Genomic DNA, 21990 nt, shown 5'->3' with positions numbered 1-21990 from the left:
CACACCTTTCCTTTAATATATCTTTATTGCTTGAATAGTTTTGATACAGAACAGCTTACATTTCTGATTCTGAAGCACTCATTCGAAGAACAAGAGTAGTGTACCAAAAATGTTCTGGTGATTCTGGTTCCATTCAAGTCCAGTAGAATTATTTTTGGGGATGTAGCAGCGACACAAAGCTCCCTTTTACATCAGTCAGCATGTCAAACAGTGACAGGTCTCCATTCCTCTGCATTTTTCCAAAGAGACAGGGAGAATTAAAAAAACAAAAACAAAAAACAAACAGGGAAAAAAGGAGAACATATCTTGTAGAAAACCCATGAGTGGAATGTGGATTTGATAACTCCACCCTGTTCATTTGAATTCACAGTCAAGTGCTAAAAAAGTAGTGATTGACGATTCAACATATTCAGAAATCATAGGTGAAGAGAATTTTTTGTTGCAAGAAAAGTGACGATTTGAGAAAGCCTTTTGTATGAACCCTGAGAGTGAGACAGAGCGGGGCGGCAGGTGGGGCGAAACAGAAAAGAAAAAAAAATTATAACTGAACAACATAAAAGGTTATCATGCAAAACTACCCTACAGATTCACCCATAGCAGAATAACAGTAAATTTCACAGTTTTATACTCAAAAGAATATATCAATGAAAACAACTTGTATCTCTCTCTGTCAAACTGAAATAATCATCATAATAATATAATAAAGATAACAGAAACAGACCACACATTCTAAAAAAAAAAAAAAAATGCATACAAAGATCTACATAAAGCTTTCAGATCAAAAGTGATTATTATCATCATCATCATCATCATCAAGGACCCAGATCAAAGCTGGGATGCTAAGTATTGAATTTGAATCATTTTTATGCAGCATAATTGTGTTAATACATGGCTTCTCCACATTTACTTCTTCACCCGCACTGGGTCATAATAAATACATTAAAAACAGTCTGTGAGCATTCTTACCAGGAAACCAATCACTTCTGCACACAACCAACACAAAACACACTCACATGAACCCAGGAAAAGGCATCGGGAGAAGCAGAAGTCCCGGAATACACAGATAGAGAAAGCGATTGCAATTGCATTCAAGTTCATCCAATACTACAAGTCTCGTGCCTGAGCAGAGATGTTAGATCTTCACCACTAGGGGGCGCACACATCCCGATATCCAATCAGGGGCAAACTCTCTCCCCATCCCCACTATTGGTTCAATATTCCTTTTCCTTGTTTGCTTTCTTTTCGCATCCAGTCATCGCACTTCGGCCCGTGCTGATCAACAGGCATCCATTTGGGTAAACGGCTGCTCCAGGAAATCAGGAGACCTATAGTCGAAGATGCTTACCAGTCCACACAATTTCATACAGTCTCCATGCCCTTTGAGGTTTGCTTTGTTTGTGTCTGAGGTTTCTTTACAACACGAGTTCATAAAACTGAGAGGTCAAAGAGATCCAACACTACAAAAGAACGTGTGATTGACATGGGGTCCTCCTAGTTGAGGAGCGCTGCAGGACGACATCCTGACAGGAGGCAGCAGGGCGACAGGGTTCAAGTACACCATGAATTCTAGTTCGTGAGCCCGGCAGAAAGCGAGACACCTGCCTAAATGCTCACACGAAAGAGTAAGGCTTAAAAAGTGATGCTTTTGGAAGACGGTAACCCTGGACACAGGTACACATTTCATTGAATTTTTGTCAAGTACATCAGATTCATAACTCATGGGCTTCCTGTAATTCCTCATTGTGTTTGCTTTTTTATTTTTGTATTCTTAAGTAGCTGAGACAGGGCTTGAGGTACATAATTCAAGAGCCCTTAAATCTAAAAACATCGCCTTCCCTCATTAAAAACCATCCTTTTGTGTCAAAAAAATTGAACACTAATGCTAAGGACATTGACACAATCAGCACAGCTGGACATTCATCACCTGTTTTGGGCAAACATTGCCCATATACTTTACGTGACAGCTGCTGAACATCTTTCCGAGGATGACCCTCGGATGTTTTGCTTGGCTGTTTCCCCAAAACATCTTTACACGACGCAGCACCCAGAATAACAGAGCTCTGTTATAAAACAATTACACTGGAAGCCTCTGTCATTAAAGGAATTACACAAAATGGGAAACTGGCAAATTAAAGAGGAAAAACAGCAACGAAGAAGCCCTATGGTGAACAAGTCAATTTGCGTATTCCAGTTATGCACTTGGGTGCAAGCCTCTCAGTAGAAACATGTCCTCTTGTTAATCTCAGCCGTCGCTGGATAAGGGTATAAACTTGCTTTTCATAAGACGGATTTCGCAGTCTCTGAACTGTACAATACGATATGCAAATTTGTTCATAAATTGCTTAAAGTAGTTCTCAGGATTACACACACAAAAAAGATCATTGTAAAATACTATAAAAATCAACTTTCGATCATGATAAATGCTGATAAAGATATAGCAAAAAAAAAAAAAAAAAAAGTAGAAAGGCACTTGGAAAGAGTCATTGCTTATTTTTTCTCTCATTGCAATGTACTTTTGTTATATGGCACTGCTTCTTGTTGCAGCACATTTCACCACAAGATAAGATAAACTAGGAAAGAGTCGCTCTTCACTCCACGCCAAGCAGTGGCGGCTCGGGGGTGGGCAAAATTTGCTCAGTAGTGGGCTTGGTATGGATCTCCAGTAAACCTTGGATGAATCCCTCCGACGGCTCTAAGTCGGATGCGGTGGGCGAATCTGATGCTTGTTTCTCAGCTGGAGGTTCTTTGGGTGTCTCTGTTGCTGATGCAGGTCCTTTCTTGGAGGTTAGTTTAAACTCTTCAGTTTCCACAGAGGGTACACAATCCTCCTCTTTCTCCTGTGAGGTTGGTTCCCCCTTCACAGTGTCTGTTAATTCACTTTCGTTCTCAGAGGGTGGATTGGTGCTGGTGGGTGTGCACTCGCTTTCGCTAGCCGAACGCCCGCTGAAGCCGTCCTCGTCTGGTCCACCTGTGACCCCACAAGTCGAACCATCACTATCCGCTCCACGGAGTTTCTGGTGGATTCGCTGATGTCGGACCAAACTGTGCTTGAGGGTGAAAGTGCGCTCGCATGTCTGGCACTTGTAAGGCCTCTCACCTAGTAGAAACAAGTAATTAAAAACATTCAGATTTTAATACGAAACAAGAGCTCTATGTTTTGATGATTTACCAATCTATACCAATCAAGTATGTTTTTAGTAGGGCTGCCCCCTAATAGTCAACTAAGAAGAGACTTGGTCGACCAAAATTGTATTAGTCGCATAAAAAAAAAAACATTTAAAAAAAAAAAAATCCACAGGTGAAGTCACGCAGTTTGTGATGGACAGATATCATTCATCGACCTCAAATATGGCTTATCATCTGAAATATGTAAGTATTAGCAACTTTACATGGCCTCGCAATCTAATGTTAATCTAGAATGTGCGCTGTTCAAGTGCCTGTGTGGAGTGTGGAAGCTGAACAGTAGCGCTCGCTGCAGGACACTTGCTCTTAAAATACTCTGTCATTTTTGGTCATACAGATAAGAGTAATACATCTTTCAAATCTGTAAAGACACCACGTTTATTTGTGTGCGCTCACAAAAACAACAATGCGCTTTTGTAAAATAATGAAAGCAAACAGGATGCGCTTGAGCGCGAAACTCTGTGTATATCTTTGCCTTACAGACATTAAAAATATATCTATAGAGAGTGAAATGTCTACTTTCAAATGAACCTATTTAAATAGAAAACAAATATTATCAGATTATGTAATCCGAAAACAAAGAGAGCGCTAGTTTATCAAATTATTAAAATGTCAATGCAGTTTCCTTACTGTTTTTCCCTGACAGATTCATAATCATTACTTCTACCGGTGCGCTGTGGCAAGCTTTATGCATGTGCTTGAGCACTTTTTAGGCTATGTAGGCAATTAAAGGCTCATCATAATGATTTAAATGGTTTATTAATAAACGTGCGATTATTCGATCTATGCTTAAAATGAACGACTACTAGTCGACCAGAAAATTCCTTAGTCGAGGGCAGCCCTAGTTTTTAGCATTGTCATTACCTGTGTGAGAGCGCATGTGTCTGGTGAGGTCCTGAAGGACTCCAGAAACGTTTATTGCATATACTGCACACCTTTTTCCTCTTGTCTGGCTTGCTGCCAGGTTCTTCAGTCTCTCCCTCAGCACTCTTTGGTTCAGTTGGAGCTCCCTCTTCATCACTCCTGTCCTCTTTATCATCCTCAGATCCACTCTCCACCACACTGCCCATTCCCTCGTTCTCTGCTGTGCCCTTCCTTACACTCTCCACCTCTTCCTCTGTAACCTCTTTCTTATTTTCACAAGGCACAATTGGATCATCTGATTTCGTGAGGCTTTGTTCAGGTCCATTAGTGGAGTCTGATGCTACATCCAGCTGGTGAACTTTCTCATGTCTGGTCAAGGTGGCAGCATAGCGGAAGCTCTTCTTGCAACTCTTGCAGGTGAATTTGGACTCCTCCTGAGGTGTTGCTTTGTCAGACATGTCGCTATCTGCTGCAGGAGAGGACTGTGGCTGGTCTTTCTCAGTGATCTTGAAATCCTTTGGCTTGGAAACAAAGGTCAAGTCAAGGGTCTTATTGCTATGGGAATCGCCATCCTCTTTTTCTGGGTCATTGTGCTTCAAAGACTCGAGGGCTGTTGGGTCCTCCTCTTCTTTGTGAGGAAGAGGCTCTACCACGGCTGCCTCTGTCGGCTTAGCTGGTGAAGGTTTCTCAGCATCAGATGCTACAGGCTTCTCAGGGTCTGATCTTGTGAGATCCATTGCCTCACTCGCAAGAAGCTCAGTCTCAGATGTGCTCTCTGAAATATACATTAACCCATTACGCTTTAGGTAATTAAGTGCGGTTTTAACCTCTATCAACAGATAAAGAAATACTTAGTCTAAATTACATAAGCAAATCAAAGTTATTATTTCTGATACCTGCACTCTCTGGTGAGCCTTCCTCTGCTTCTTTAGGTTTGGATATTGCACCATTGCGTCTAAATACTCTGTTGGAAACGCCATGTTTGCGTAAAAGATGTCGCTCACAGTTGGACTTGGTCGAGAAGAAGGCATCACACTGGGGACAAGGATATGGCTTCTGACCTTTTAAAGGATTGCAAAATAAAATCAGGAAAATAAATTGCAAATACTATGAGGGGTAAAACAAAAGGTGTACATCAACACTGTAAACCCTGTAAAACTTTACATACAACACTCACCTGTGTGTGTTAACATGTGGCGCTGAAGCGAGCTAGCCCAAGGGAAAACTCTGGGACAAAAGGGGCAAGTCATCTTTTGCACAGAATTTGAGTATGCATTCTTCTTTCCTTTGGACTGTTGGTGTTGAACACTCTGCTGGACTGGCAAGTGTTTCTCATCTTTCACCTCTTTCTCGTCACTAGCACCTGGCTGTTGCCCGCCTTTCCTTGCCAACTCAATTGTGTTGGTCTGAAGATAGGCGCTGAACTTGTTGGCATCAGTGGTTGCCAACATCCTCTCAACACTAGCGAACTCCCCACTAGACTCCAAATCAATACTTGGGTCTGTGGCATTCATCACAGGTTTCTCTTTCGCTGTGCTGTTGGAAGGCCTTTTCCTGGACCTCTTCTTTGAGCTCTCTAGTGAGAGCTCTTCTGTCAAAATATCTGGTGATTCTTGCTTGCAATGTGTCTCAGAATCAGCCTGAAGACTATTAGTGTTGTCCCGTTTAAGAAGGTCAGGGGCACCAGAAACTGAGGAAATAATCTGAGCAATGGATGCTAGTGGTGGGAGCTCCTTCACAGCGGCAGAGGAAGGTTTAGGAAGCAGGGGCTTTAAACGCAAGAGCCTTCCTGCAGCATTAGTGCTACCAGTAAGGGAGGACAAAGCAACAGGGACCTGGTAGCATCCAAGAGGTTGAGACTTTTCATCAATGGACTTCTCAGCCTGAAGAGCTTGTGCAAGTATGCTAATGGATGACTGTTCTTTCTTAACCTCTCTTGGCAATGTGGCTTCAATGTCTTGTTTAAGCTTCTTCACAGGATTCTTAGGAATTGAGAGATCAATTGGTTCCATGCTAGAGTCATAAGAGACGGGTTCAATTTTGATCTCAGGAGATCCATTCACACTTCCAGCACTGCTGCCCCCATGACTTTTGTTAGAGAAGTCCAGAGGTTGATCCATATCTACACTGTAAAAGCTAAGGTCCTCAACTTTGATAGGCTGCACTACAGTGTTAGGAGAAACCCCATTGAGAGGAGATGGATTTGGGCTATTTTGGGTTGATGCAGCTAGAAGAGTGATTATGTGCTCTTCAATATCCTGCTCTTGGACCTCTGGATGTTGTTTCAGAAGGTGATGGATACAGTTACGCTTAGCAAGGAAAGCTGCTCCACAACGCTTGCACTCAAATGGCTTTCGCTGGCAGCCATTGTGTGTGCGCAAGTGAATCTGCAGTGCTCGGAAGGTCTTTAAGTCCTCCCCGCAGAAGCGGCAGGTAGTTTCATTAGTTCCAGCCTGCTCCAGTACGTCTGCTGTGGACGTGGATGAGGTAACATACTTAATGTTTTTCTCAATCTCCTTGCGATTGTTTTTCATGTGCTTTTTGCGAAGGTGTCGCTCACAGTTAGCCTTGACAGTAAATGGGTAATGACAGAGCCGGCAGACATAGGGACGCTCACCACTGTGCGTTCTCAAATGACGGATCAGTGTTGCCTTGTCTGGAGCAACATAGTCGCAGATATTGCATTGGTGGGGTAGGATGCCCAAATGATATCGCATATGTGCCTGCAGTACACCCGAAAATGCAAAGACCTGGTCACAAAATCGGCAGGGGTACGAGCCCTTTTGAGATGTTCCCTTCTTTCCAGTGGTCTCTTCTAACTTGCCGTTCTCCTGTTTGATATGCCTTTCATCCATGTCCATTGGGGTATGGGGATCTCCCATGCAGTCAGCCTCCATTTGTATCCTCTCTGCCGAAGCGTGGTTGTTGGCAGAAGAGGATGAGGAAGATGGGGAGAGGTCCCGAACTGTCTTGAGAGGATGGCTGGCAGGGGGTGGGAGGCCAGGGCTGATACAGCCCAGGGAAGCTTGCTGGGTGTTCAATAGGGGTGGTGGAGTTGAAGCTACTATACTGGTTCTGGGAGCCACCAAGGGCTTCGGCTTGAGTGGAGGCATCTGCTTGTAGCCCGACTGCACGGCACTACAAGGTGCCTTGGATAAGGGTGGGAGAGTGATCTGGTTAGGAGCAGCGGTAGCTACTTTGATTATTTGCTGTATGTCAGCGAGTTCCATGTTGGATTCACCACAAACTGGCTTCACTACCATACCACCATCTGGCTGCACCAGAAAACCAGTCTGGAAGGGCTGAAGGGATAGCAGTTTGAGAGCCTCTTGATGGGACAGACCGTGAAGAGTCGCTGGGTCTACAAGAGACAGGTTAACCCCTCCAACAAGGCCAGCCTCCTGAGGTACAGAGGACTGATTCTGCTCCACGTGGATAACCCGAATGCTATCTAGCCTGGCCTGCTGGACATCATCTTCTGAGGGGGCATGCTTAACCTGAGAGATGTGCTGCAAGCCCAGGGAGTCCATGAAGCTACTTTTCTCAGGAGTGGGAGGCTCATCTTTCATAATTAAGGGTGAAGTTGTCTCTTGGGTGCCACTGGAAGTCTCATGTGAGGCTTTATGCAAGTCCAGAGCCGAGCTGAGAGGGAATGCCTTATCGCATGTGTCACATACAAAGCGATGGAATTTGCCAGTACATCGCCGAAGGTTGGTTTCACACCAAATCTGTGGGTTAAAATAAAATTGATACTTAACAAAACTCTCAGATATTACAGACAAGATAAAGAACTCTTACATATTGTGCAGATCAAGCACAGAAAATTTGACCATGGCTGTTACCTGGGCAATTTGTGGGAACTTCTGGCATGAAAAGTCAATGAAAGCCAGATCATTAAAGCCAAGAGGGATGGATGGGTTGTTCTGAATAAAGGGTCGTCCGTTGGGGTCTGTGGGTAGCTGCTTATGGGTAGCTGCGTTGTGGCGGAGCAAACTTCGGTGTGTCCGGAACGAGATGCAGCATAAATCACATCTAGGAATAAAAATACTAATGTGAGGTGTTGATTTCAAGATCACACACACGTTATGAAAGAATCAATCCGCATGTTATATATGCAAATATGAGACTCCCTGCTCAAAAATACAGCGTCTAATCTACAGCGTGCTGTGGAGACATCCCCACAGGGAAAACAGAGCTGGGATTTCCTAAGTGAATTAACTAAGAGCTGGAAAGTCGATAATAACCACACCCTTGCCTACAATGGCACTCTTTCTGTGTTTGTAGGGTGCTGCATAAGACAGCTGGCTAATGTCTGTGACGCTGTGGATTGGTCTTATCACATGCCCTGCCCCTGATCACGGTGACGACGAGTCCATAGGGACTGTAAGCTGCTTTTATCTCAGTAGACAAAGACAATGCAATGTAAGGCAGAGCATAGCAGCACACCCACCTGAGAAGCATAATGCCTTGAAGTGATAATAGGTTTAGGACCAATGCTTGAGAATGGTTTAAAAATTTGTAAGTTTTGCATGAGAAAGCCATGAGAAGCAAAATTTAGCTTGCCTGTTAAGAGTTAAAGCACTGGTACCTATAATTACACTAAGCACTAACCATTCCCTGTCCAAGATGCTGTTGTTTCTATTGCCTATTCTGCAGTGTCTTCAAATGTGGTTCATCCAATCAGATTACAGAGTCGGAACTGTTCATTTTTTTATAGCATGTATGTATGGGAGTGTCCGTCTTACTTAGAAGGGCTGTTTGGGTAAGACAGATAACATGTCTGTATCTTGAAAAGAATTCTTGGGTCTTTTTGTATGCGTGTAGTTGTTTTGCTGCTTTTAGAACTCTTCAGAGTGGAACCCAATTCACAGCAGTCTAGATCCTCTTAACTAGCACTCTTAGCTCTTGTGATTACACAGGATTAGTGCTAAATTTGCAGTACTTCCATACAACAATAACGCTGCTCTGAAACACAATCAGACAGGCCCTGCCAACTTCCTTCTCCCAGAGCCATGCCGTACAGCTATCCATTAACTAGAGGAGGTACCCATCGGTTGGGTGACTTTGGAGGAATATTCGGCAGTCTGACGTCTCCAGGGATACAGCTACAACCTTACACACATGTATGCATGCATGCACACACTACTACAGAGATGTCCTGCAGAATGCATCTTCCTGAAGTCTCCTCCTGTGTCTCATTAAATCCTCCCCCAGCCACACAACCTCTGTGGTCCCTCCCCCCTCCATTTTTCCCCTCTTTCCTCTGCGTGCCACTCCCTTGCCCTAAGGCCACATGCGGGGGATTGAGGGAAGAACCTCTTAGGCCTCTCAGGAGTGGGAGGGGGACACGTCGACAGGATTACAGTCATGTAGGTATGATCATTCTCAGCCAATAATGTTTCAGCAAAACAAACGTAGTTCCAAACTCTCAAGGTTGATAAGATAAAAGATTTCTATCTGAACAAACCAAATTTGTTTTTAACATGCACCACAATATAAAAGGCAAATCCCACTGAAACAAAATCCCTTTGCATAGTTTGTAAGCAAGAGGAGTTGCCCCGTCTGTGTTCGGATGTGTTAAATTATGAGTGTTCCAGCACAAAGCATGCCACTATATCTCCCAGCAACTGCAGGGATCCAGCCTAAAGCCCCAGCTACTGGCGTCCCCCTGCAATACAACTCGCACCTCGAACAAAGGGACAACATTCCTGTCTGAGCTTAATGGACAGCTATAATATACTGAATGGAAAACTGAGTGTAGGAAGGGCCAGAACTGTTCCATTATCAAACCCTAGACTTTGTTACTAAGCCTGTCAGACCTGAATTAAACTCATTCACTCTTGTGTTTGTGTTACATAATCATATTGTTTTTGGAAGCACTTTTCGATGAATTTAATCTACTGATGTATGAGTTTGTACCTCAGTGTAGTGTCAGGATGGGTCTCCATGTGGGCATCGAAGTCATTTCTGCAGGTGAGGGTCTTGAAGCAGATAGGACAGGTCAAGACTTCTTCCTGTCCTTTGTTCAAACTCTGCTCATCTACAATGCTATCCTCTTTGACCTGCAGCACACAGGTCACCGTCAGCTATTTGTAGCCCAATTTTGAGAGCACCTCTTGGTGCACTGGGTAAGATAGTGGAACTACACTTACCTTTTTGCTGGTTGTCTCCTCTGTCTTCTCAATGTCTTCATCGTGGCTTAGTTTGCGTTTGGCTGTAGAGGTACGTCGTCGCTTAGGTGGAGACAGAGTCGGACTGTTGGGGATGGAGCTGGCAGAGTCCTTCTCGTGGATCTTCATGTGTCTGAAACAGACAATAGAGTGTGCTTTAAAACTGCATTTTGTGCATTTACAAACAAGCGAGCATCACAAATGATTCTGTCCTTTGTAAAACACCTGGGCACTACAGGGTTAATGGTTATGGAAGGAAGGAGTTTCTTGGGAAGGAGTTGCATCTTAAGGACATTTACAGATGCCTTCCACTTGTTTGATGGATGAGCAGCTCATGAATAATATTTTATAAATTAGGCTTGAGGAACCCCTGTTCATCCCATTGGGAGCCAACTGAAAGGACTGTAACGGGAAGATACTAATGGACTGGAAACTCATGCAATTATCCCACAGCCTCTATATGTGCATATGTGAGTCCAAGATGGCGGGTAGAGATCAACGGAAAAGAGAGTGGTAATGTTGCATGGAGAGGGCCAGAAGTTGATCCTCTGTTATCCAGAGAGATCTTGAGGAAACCAGTCAAGACAAGTAGGAATTGGAGGCCTAATAAAGATGAATGTTAGACTCAAGTAAAAGTTTCAAGCCCACCTGTTCCCCAACATATCACTCACACTATACCTATATGACAAAAAGATTTACATGTATTGTACAAATCAAAGTTTACATTTCAAATGGAACAAGTCTGCTGGATGAATCCAGGAAGGGCTCTAACCGAGGTTTATATCTGTGGACCTATAAAAGTTTATCTCATAAAAGTACTTTGGAAGTGTACATGCATGTGCAAGTGTAAAAAAGGTCAGACATCCCATGGTCTAGCAGGTCTCAGTTTTCACTCTGCAGTCAGTGGTTTATTAATAGCAGGCAGTATGTTGGACACTCGTGTGAGGACCTGACAGGCTGTTATATCTCTCTGCTCTGGACTCTGACCTTGCCTCTGACCAATCACAGAAAACCAGCACTGCCAAGTCAGCAAATACTGATTGGATGGAAATCATCACCACAGTAACCTCATATGGAATGATAGCTTATCCACTGAAAAATATTAATTAGTTAATTATTGCTAGTACTTAGTAATGGTATCTGCCTGAATCTGAATCATGCAGATGTGTTTCAATTAATTTAAAATGTAATGTGGCAGTAATGTTTTTTTCTAACTGCACCAGACTGAAGTTTCCTGTCCTTGAATGAAGGATGTCAGTATGGACATTTCACGAGCAGCCTGGCTAATCTGTAAAGGATCATAAAACTTGTTGATGCATAAACAGGTTCAATTCCATCCAATCCAAGCATTCCATCGTGCTCCCTCAGAGCACAGACAGAGGGCACTGTGGTGTCAGAAAGTTTCCTCTCTTCCAAGCAATGTCAGAGCAAGGGCACCCCCTGCAAACCTGTGGCTGTTCAGTGGTGTAACTAAGACCTAAAGAGTTAAAGCAAATAAAAGCAGCCAATCAGAACGCACACTGATTTTCCTCTGTGAAGTTGTAATCTTTCTCCATGGCAGCAGTGACTCCCTCCTCCTCACAGCCCCTATCTAACCATGTGATGCTTTGGCATAAGATGGCTGCCTCTGTGTCAACTACATGGACAGCTTCCTTGGACATGCATGAGGCCTCAAAACTATCAGTCAGCTTTTTTCAGAACTGAAAAACTGCTCAAATCGGGTTTCATTTCTAGAACAGAGAGAGAATCTTGACATTTTTAGGAAAAACTATGAGTGAACTCAATTTAGCGAGATACTGAAATATACATTATGTAATTCAAAATTAAATGTCGGCATGTACATCGTCCTGCACTGTTCATGCAAATAATGTAAAGACATCAGACGACAAAACTGGGTTAAAAAAAATAAAAATCCCATAAACTTGAAAAAGAAAAAAAAAGGACTCAAGCCATATCTAAAGACTATATCAGAGAATATAGAAACTGGGCTCAACTTGGTCCAACACACTTTAGTAAGGCCAATAGTTAGTCATTTTTGATAGGAATGAAAACAAGACTTGTTCTGTTGTATAAGAACATATCGATTGTTCAGCAAACAAAACATCTTTCCAGAATGCCATAAAACAGTTTTGACTTTTGAGAGTGACATATGATTCAAGAACACCTAGGGCCCTATTATTTCCGCGTTGTGGAAAATGTGAACAGAATCACAAACAACAAAAAAAAAAAAAAAAAAAAAAAGACTGAAACTGTATGCAAAGTAACATGGCACTTTATTTTATTTCAGAAAGTATTTTTTCCTGCTCATTTTGTTGAACATTTGACTATTATATTCATGTGCAAGTTCAGGGTTTTGGTACTTGAAAGTTTCATGGTTCAAGGTACTTTAAATATACACTGTGTATGTGTAACATGCTCCTGAAATAAAAGTTTAGAAAGATGTGCATTGTTTTTGTTAATATGACTCCTCATATACAGTCTTTTTAAAGGGTAGGCTATAATCAAATATTTTCTATTGTCTAGTCTTTAATAAGCAAACAAAAATCATAATTGTAATATCGAATTGCAATAGTAACTGCTAAGACGTGTGTTTTAAAAAAAAAATTGTGACAGTCTGTATATTAAGTGTATCATTCAACTTTTTCTCATGGTCTAGAGTTAAAAACAAAAATCGCAACATATCAATATCGAATCGCAATACTTGTAGAATTCAAATTCTTAAAAATAATAAAAAATTAATCGCAATACATATCGTATCGGCACCCAAGTATCGTGATAGTATTGAATCGGGAGGTAGGTGTATCGTCCCATCCCTAACTTACACAGGACAAAAATGGAAAAAAAAAAAGAAAAATTAAATAAAATCAATTCATTAGAGATGCTTTTGATTATTAAAATTTAATGAATAAAAATTAAAATGGAATCCAGAAAAATTATTGAAAACACAGAGTTTGGTAAAAATAAATAAATAAAACTGAATTTGGGATAAAAGTAAAACATTTCATTGGGCCTTAAAAATGTAACTTTTGTTAAACTTTTAATAAATTGCTGTTAAATTGTGTAAGTTTCATGATTTAAATTAATTAGACAGGCTTTTTGATTAATAAAAATGTAATTTAATCATTAAAACAGAGTCTAGAAAAATTAAAAATGGACAAAAAATAAAAAATAAACAATTTGAGAAAAAATAAAACCGATTTCATAGGACCCTAAAGACCACCCTAGCAGCCATTATTAGTAAAACTTTACTCATACAAAAACTTTGGAAAAGATGAGATGCTATCAGGACAGTAACAGCTGATGTAGTAAAACCAGATGCCCTTCACATCCGTCACAGCCGCACATTCCATGTAAATCAAACTTAGTGTAGTATTTCCAATTCCACCCTAATTCCACTTTACTTCTGCTTGCTACCAGATAACTGCAATTTACATAGCGCTTATACAAGAGGCACTTAAGAGCCGTCCACACACACTGATCCCCCCATATGCACTTCACCATCAGCCTTCGCAACCTCGGGAGGAAGTTCATGTTTACCCCCTCCATCAGCAAGGCCTGCTGGGAGAAGATACCATGACCAAAATGGGGGAGGTGCTTTAAAGTCACTCTTCGCTTCCTGCAAAGCTCTCTCTCCTTAAACAAAAGCAAAGGCTACAGAGCTGACGAACCCCAGCGGTAGCACACGTATGAACACCAACATACACAAACAAACCAACGCCTTTTCATTTATCTTTGTGGTGCACTCATCCTCTGGGCAACTCTTCAGCGCAGGCGAAGGCAGGGTGAGGCCTGAGGGATGTAATCAACCAACAAGCTTTCACTTCTCTAAAAAGTCCAACACGCATCTCTGAACAGTTCAACTTCTCAAATGATGCTTTTACAAATGGATGTGGACATCAGATGTAACGGAACATATTCTGCACTGTCTGTGCTACAGATATAAAATAAACCTCTAATGTACACTCAGAATCTGGGGGTGAACTTTTTTTGACAACCACCCAAAAACACCCTAGCAAACTGTATAGCAATGCACTAACAACCATTTAAAACACCTTAGCTGCCACACAGCAACCACTTAAAACACCTTAGCAACTCTAAAATATCATAACCACTTAAATCACCTTAGCAACTCCATAGCAACCACATTAAAACACCTTAGCAACCCTAGAACACCATAGCAACCACCCAAAACACCTTAGCAACCATAGAATATCATAGCAATCACCCAAAACACCTTAGCAACCCTAGATTACCATAGCAACCACCCAAAACACCTTAGCAACCCTAGAACACCATAGCAACCTCTTTAATTACCTTAACAATTCTAGAAAACCATTGCAACAACTTAGAAGACTCTTGCACCTGCATAGCAATGCACTAGCAACACCTTAACAACCCTAGAACACCCTTACAACTGCATTGAAATGGACTAGAAACCACGTAAACACTGTAACAACTCCATAGCAACATCCTGGCAACCACCCAGAACACCCACGGTGGCACATTTCTTAATGAAATCAATATCTAGTGACTCGGATCTGCTTCAATTTTTATCAGCATGAAAGCCACTATGAAATGACCGCATGTGACTCATTTTGCTTGCTCACAAACAAACAAATTATTAAATCCACCAAGATACAAAGTCAGCGCTAAGCTTAGGATTACAGCTCATTCAGTATTTAAACAGAAGTTATGACGACACATCAGGGCGGGGGGTCGTGCTGCTCCTGCACATCTCCCTTCCCTTAAAATCGCACACACGTACAGTTACTCACTGCTGTTTATCACAGCATTTCAGACAAGTTGAGTTTGAATACTCAACGATTCACAAAGGTGTGCATGTATGAAATCATACACTCAATCCTTAGTCAAAATAATAATTTGATAATTACACTTTATTAGCTGAAAGAGAGCATTAAATCAGAACTGACTTTATAAAGCAATGCACAATTCATAAATATGGATTAAATTTAAAAAAAGCTTTAAAAACGTTAACTTTAATCAAAATGTAATAACTTTCTGCACCTCTGAAAAGAATTGTGCAAGGCCTCGTGGGTGTAAATAAAGTCTCTGCCAAAAACGTTCATACTCTCAAAAATCTAATTATATCCCAATGTATAAAGTTCCACTGAATCGTCCAGTTTCCTTAATAATTCATCACATTAAGGAAGTTAAATGTTTGCATGCTGTCTTGAGAATCAATTCTGTTGTGCAAATCAAAATCTTCAACCTAAGCAACACATTTTTTCTCCAGATTGCAAATCATTTTGTATGAAAACCCCGACTGACCTGTGCATGTTGCCATTGGTGGTGAAAGTCTGATGGCACACAGAGCATTTGTAGGGTCTCTCTCCGCTGTGCACTAGCATGTGACGATCCAGAGAGCTAGCCGAGCTCAGAGACTTCCCGCAGATACTGCAAGAGTGGTCTGAAGTCCCGCTATCATTGTTGTGCTGGAGAGAAGACATTTGGGTCAGCTCAATAAGTTCATTAACATTACAGGCCAAGCTCTGAAATATATTGTCTCGTCTAAGTGGCTTCTTAAAATGCTTGGACAGATGGTACTTCACTTTCTGCCATCTTTTCTAACTTGTACACAGACTTTAAGAAATCAACAGGTATGGAGTGCAGGTTACCTGGCGGATGTGCATGGTGAGCTGGTGTTGGGTCTGAAAGCTCTTATCACACAGTGGACAGATGATACACCCGCTGTCATCTTTGGCTTCCTGCAACAAATATGAGATGAAATGTATGTAGTTATAAATTTCTACAGCATACAGAGCACTGTATTATACTATGTGGCAAAAGCTTGTGTTTAAAAAAGTTCTGGCGAGGATAAAACTTTGACATCTTGTTGGCACAACAGCTGTTTTTGTACACCAGAGCGCACTTAAAAACTACTATTTTTGAAGCGCATGTGTGATAAAAGTTTGTTTTGTCAACTTATTTACTTCATTTTATTTTATTCAACTTTATTATTTTGTCAACTACAATTCAAAATTTTGGGGATATTTAATGCTTTTAAAAATCTCTTCTGCTCACCAAGGCTGCATTTATTTGATCAAAAATTCATTAAAAAAAAGGAATATTGTGAAATATTATTACAATTTAAAATGGCTGTTTTCTATTGTAATATATTTTAAAATGTAATTTATTGCTGTGATCAAAGCCGAATTTCCAGCATCATTACTCCAGTCTTCAGCATCACATGATCCTCCAGAAATCATTCTAATATACTGATTTGCTGCTCAACAAACATTTCTGATTATTATCAATGTTGAAAACATTCATATTTTTGTGGAAACAGTGATACTTTTTTCAGGATTCTTTGATGAATAGTTCAAATGAAGATCAAAAGAACAGCATTTATTTAAAATAGAACTCCTTTGTAACATTAGAAAATGTCTTTACTGTCACTTTTGATCAATTTAATGATTCCTTGCTGAATAAAAGTATTAAAAAAAACATTTGAACAGATGAGCCTCAAAGCTCATGAAAAAAACCCCACAAAACATTAGAAAAAAAAAATAAAAAAAATATTACATTCAAGAATAAACAAAAGCTAGTCTTTTTGTATAAGTTCTTATGGTCATCACTCTGAGTCACACTTTCAAGGAGCGTGGGTAAAAACCCATATGCAGGAGGCAGGGAATGAGGCCTTGTCTTCCGACCTTGAATGTCTTGTCAGAACATGTTGTATGTGTGAGATACTGAGCTAAATTCACTCTGTTAAATAAACACTTGCTCAACCCCAGGAACTGCATCAGTCACTGCTGCACGACCACAGAGCACAAACACTCTACTGTTACACAAATACAACAGCGATACAGTTAACTTTTTTCTGCACGAATGCAGTTTTTTTTTTTTTAAATACAGGCCACAATCGTGAATCTGAAGATCTTCTGTTTAGTAACTCTGAATGTTTTTAAAATCAATGAGATTCTCTCCTCCAGCAGTTGTGTTTTGTTTTGAAGTTTGTGTATTTCAAGAAGAGCATCTTAACGGAGCGAGAACTGTTTCCTCTTTCTCCTCGAGTGGAAATCTGTGTAAACCGACACCACACACACACACACACACACACACACACACTGCCTCCCTCTCGCTGCCGTTGACAGCACGTCAGATCATTAAAGGTATAGTTCACCCAAAAATGAAAATTCTGTCATTATTTACTCACTCTCAAGTTGTTCCAAACCTGTATGAGTTTCTTTCTTCAGTTTCTGGTCCCCATTGGGGACAAACATCTGTTAGTTTACCCACAATCCTCAAAATACCCTTTTTTACACTCAACATAAGAAATAGAGTCATATAAGCTTGGAACAACTTGAATGATGACCAAACTTTCATTTTTATGCGAACTGTCTCTTTAATTGCAAACATAGCAGCACTGTTCAGTGAGACCAGTTCCTGTTGTAACAGATCTGATGCCGTCACATGACAGAATGCCTTGTATGCTTACTCATATGATGTCATAAAATAAATGCGTAGCTATCTCATAATAAATATAAAGAAAAAAAGGCGGCACATGAGTCATCACAAATCCAGCCCTAAATAGACGCCCATGTGATCTACAAACATAACAAGCGGTTAAACTAGACTGGAATCTTCAAAAACATCTCTAGGAAGAGAAGAGCACTTCCTTTTCCTCTGGTGGCACGCTGGCGTAGGGCTTGTTTTCCTTCTGTGACTCTCTTGGCTTCGGTTCAGGACCAGCCAGCGCCAACTGCTCAAGCTGACCGTATTTACCATTCTGCATGTTATGAGGGGAAGTGTCATTCACAGACAACGTTTGCTTTTTGACCTTAATTGGCAGGGATAGTTTCGTCATATAAGGAAGTCCCATTCATGCTGGGCTGCTTACAAAAAGTCTATAGGTCATAAATTGGTTTAATACACTTGCTACACCCTACCATTCGAAAGTTTAGGGACTTTAAACTTTTTTTTTTAAAGAAAATAATCCTTTTATTTATTGAGAATATATTAAATTGGTCAAAAATGGTGGTAAAGCTTTCTATTTCAAATAAGTACTGTTAATTGCTGAAAAAAGCAGCACAACTGTTTTCAACACTGATAATCAGAAATGTTTCTTGAGCAGCAAATCAGCATATTAGAATGATTTCTGAAGGATCATGTGACACTGAAGACTGGAGTAATGATGCTGGAAATTCAGCTTTGATCACAGAAATAAATTACATTTTAAAATATATTATGAAAGAAAAGTGGGTCTCACTTTATATTAGGTGGCCTTAACTACTATGTACTTACATTTAAAATTAATCATTTGGTATAATGCACTTATTGTGTACATACATGTTTTTACATTGTACTTATATTTTTTAAATACCTATATGTAATTGCATCTGTAATTACATTTATAATTACACTGTTGACCCATCCCTTACACCTTAACCCACCCTTAAACCTACCCATACCACCAAACCTGTCCCTAACCTACCCGTATCCCCCTCAATAGCAGCAATAGTGTTTTGCAATACAGTATGAACACAATAAGTACACTGTACTTATTTTTGATTTAAGTACATAGTAGTTAAAGCCACTTAATATAAAGTGTGACTGAAAAGTGTTATTTTCAATATTTCACAATGTTTTTATTGTATATATTTCATCAAACAAATGCAGCCTTGAAGAACACAAGAGACATCTTTCAAAAAGCATTAAAAAAAAAAACGTTTGTACTTTTGAAAAGTCAATTTCCTTGGATGATTCAAAAAGAGGATGTAAATGCTGTAAGGCATTTGTCTCTTTTTTTTTTTTCACCATTACAATTCATGGTGCACCTGAGCAAACACCTGTTAGCAATTTTTCTTTTTTACCGGTTTTGTCTGAACCTGTTTGTGTTCAGCAGTACCTGTCTGCAGTGTTCTGTACTTTGGTGCGTCTCTTTATTCTCAGTTAATCCAGTAAATTACACAACGCACTGTAAGCTTCTTTACTTTTCCTCAAAAGGAGCGAAAGAGGCCTGAGAACTAGACTGCAGCCTCTCCAGGTGAAATACTGCCTACTGGCTAAAACATCCCACACTCAAATTTCTATTCTGCTCTCTAGATATGTCCTTCGATGCAAGTCTATGAGATTGTATACCCAATATCCTACAGGCAAAATTAAAACGTTTTTTTTTTTTTTTTATGTGGAAGGAACATGTTTAAGGGGGGTGGATGGTTTGGATCCAAATCTTCAGACACTGAACTTCCCCCCTAGAGTTCCACGGGAGTGTTAAGGGGTTAAAAGCGACACCTGTTGCCCCACACCGTAGTGTTAAGGGATGAATTGCATGCTCTAATGGGAGCCATGTGATGCAGCCGGGTGAACAAAAGGTGGATTGAGATGCCAGAAGACCATTTGTCACTTTCCGTTTTAAAAGCAGGATGCTACATCCATAAAGTCCTTCCCACCTGTACTACTTTCTAACCACAAAAACACACGTATATAAGCAGCGGCTATTCATTATTAAGAGCTGCATTCCTGTTAACTTTAATCTTAAATCTCTACTGTTCAAGATTAGAATTAGTGTTATGCCATTATAGTTCATTAAAAACAGTCTGCAAAATCTGCCTACAGTAGACGACAGTTTTTAAATGCATTAAACAAATTAAAAATTTATTTTAAGGTCATTAATATAGCTAGATGTTACACAACTTGATTATGTGCAATGCAATTTCATGAAGTGGTCACAAGCCACAATGTTGAACTGTCTGGTTACGTGCTTAAAAATATCAACTCTCTCATCAGCAGCAAAATACAAACTTTTGTATAATAAAAGTATGTGAACTGGAACGCATCCAAGGACATTGCATGGCTCGTCTGATTGGTTTATTTGAGGACTGAGTCAGCATGAGTTTGTTTTGAGATTATGAATCAGTGTGAGACATTTGAATGTTGAGTTTGGATCATAAATATTTTTTGTGTTTTATAACCACAAATAGTTCTTGTTTCCGACTGCAAAATGACATCAACACTGTCTCTGCTGCACAAAATACTAGGAAACATCTTCTGTGTTTTACTTTACTGTTATTACATACAGTATATAAATTTTAATAGCAGGTTTATGCATGTAAATCCATGTATATTCGCTAATATCACATTTATCAAGTATGTATGTGATTTTCACTCTTATTCTTCGTAACCTCTTACCTGGTTCTTTCTTCCACTGCGGTTGGTGCTGGGGCTTTTGACGGACACCTTACTGGGCGTGGTGTGGGCGGAGTCTACGCTGCCGTTAAGCTGAGCTGCTTTCATCACAGTGTTCATCATGGAGTTAATGGAAGACAGGTCCACCCCATCGGCTACCTCCATCTCTCCGTCTAATCTATTCTGTCCGTTCTCCCATTCATTTGCTTCCTCCTCTACACTGGTAGAACTCTCTGTGGATGTTTTCATTTCTTTGTATTATTTTAATGAATGATAGAGTGATAGGTAGAAAGATTGATGGATAGAACGATAGATGGGTAGAAAGACAGATGGATCTATAGATAAATAGATAGAATGATAGACACAACAAATGATAAATAGATGGATGGAGCAAAAGATAGAAGTAACGATGGACAGAAAGATTGAGAGGGATGGATGATGGAATGAACAATGGACTGACAGAAAGATAGATAGAGTAAAAGAGTGATAGATCGATAGATCAGTAGATCGAACAATAAACAAAACAATGATGGATAGAATGATGAACGATGAATGGAAAGATAGATAGAAGGAATGATGGATAGAACAATAGATGATAGAAAGATAGATAGACTGATCAATAGATAGAACTATCGATAGGATGATAGATGGATAGAATGAATAATAGATAGAAAGATGGATGGATGGAGCTATAGATGGATAGACAGACATATTTCTACCTGTGTGTGTTTTGTGTGTTCCTGTGGGGGCGGGGCTCTGGCGCTCATCGCTTAGCTCCGCCTCCTCCCTAGTAAGGGTGCAATTTGCAGATTCTGTTCTGCTCTCCTCTGTTGAATTTTCCATAACTATGGAGAAAAAAAAAAAGAAAAAAGGTTAGGCAAATAAACCAAGGATGCTTTGAGTGCACTGGAAAAACAGCTTGTATCTTCTGGTAACTTGACATTCAGAAAACAGCTTCCTTCCTTCTAAAGCATCTGGGGGCTAAAACGATTGGAAGAATGGAAAATTGTCCAGCGAGTACACTACACAGAGTACTTGGTACAGTCAGTGGAACATAACGCGTGTTCTCTAGATGAGGCACAGTACACACATTCTCTTTGTGCTTTATGGCTCCAGCACCTGTCTGGAGAGCACAAGTGAGGGAGCATGTCCGCCTGTCTCATGACCACAAGCGTATGTCCAACGCAAGTGTGTAAGAGTCGTCATTAAACAAAGTGTGACGCAATAGCCAACTATGAAGTTTCATTCTGTATTCTCTTTCTAGCAAAGGTTAAGAAAAAAAAAAACAGATCTGATTGGCTGAAACAACTGGAAACATCACAGGTGTGGCCTATGAAGCCATGATGGTTCCATCCAATTTTTGGACAACTACAGACGACCACACAGGAAAATCTCTGCTTTGGTGGGCGCCGGCATGGCAGATGGCTGTAGATGCTAATCTGGATGAGCAGGGGGGGTCTAAGCGCTACTTTTAAGAGGGGAAGGTCATAAGGGGTTCATTCCTGAGGGGATGATGGGAGATGCTCGAGGTGCATTGACCTAAAAAGCAGCACTCTAAGTGTTGGTTACAATTTAATAAGCGTGCTAATGACTAAAAGAGATTGGTAATGTGTTAAAACGAGGG

The 21990-nt window shown here is 40.5% G+C and overlaps 1 protein-coding gene across 1 annotated transcript in view; it reads right to left on the bottom strand.

Moving 5' to 3' along the window:
* Positions 1-18: 18 nt before the first annotated feature.
* rreb1a (ras responsive element binding protein 1a) overlaps positions 19-21990 on the bottom strand; it is a 52463-nt gene continuing 30491 nt past the window's right edge. Inside the window, 12 exon segments of the mRNA XM_058766114.1 lie at positions 19-3097; positions 4048-4084; positions 4086-4822; positions 4944-5108; positions 5225-7775; positions 7890-8079; positions 9967-10109; positions 10200-10350; positions 15507-15670; positions 15854-15943; positions 20370-20599; positions 21086-21211. Coding sequence (XP_058622097.1) covers positions 2589-3097; positions 4048-4084; positions 4086-4822; positions 4944-5108; positions 5225-7775; positions 7890-8079; positions 9967-10109; positions 10200-10350; positions 15507-15670; positions 15854-15943; positions 20370-20599; positions 21086-21211 — 5093 coding nt within the window. The 3' untranslated portion in view covers positions 19-2588.

Source organism: Onychostoma macrolepis, chromosome 24 (assembly GCF_012432095.1).
Source record: "Onychostoma macrolepis isolate SWU-2019 chromosome 24, ASM1243209v1, whole genome shotgun sequence".
In the NCBI taxonomy this organism is placed as follows: domain Eukaryota; kingdom Metazoa; phylum Chordata; class Actinopteri; order Cypriniformes; family Cyprinidae; genus Onychostoma; species Onychostoma macrolepis.
Note: the sequence above shows the minus strand (reverse complement) of the source record. Positions and strands in the feature narration are given on the sequence as shown.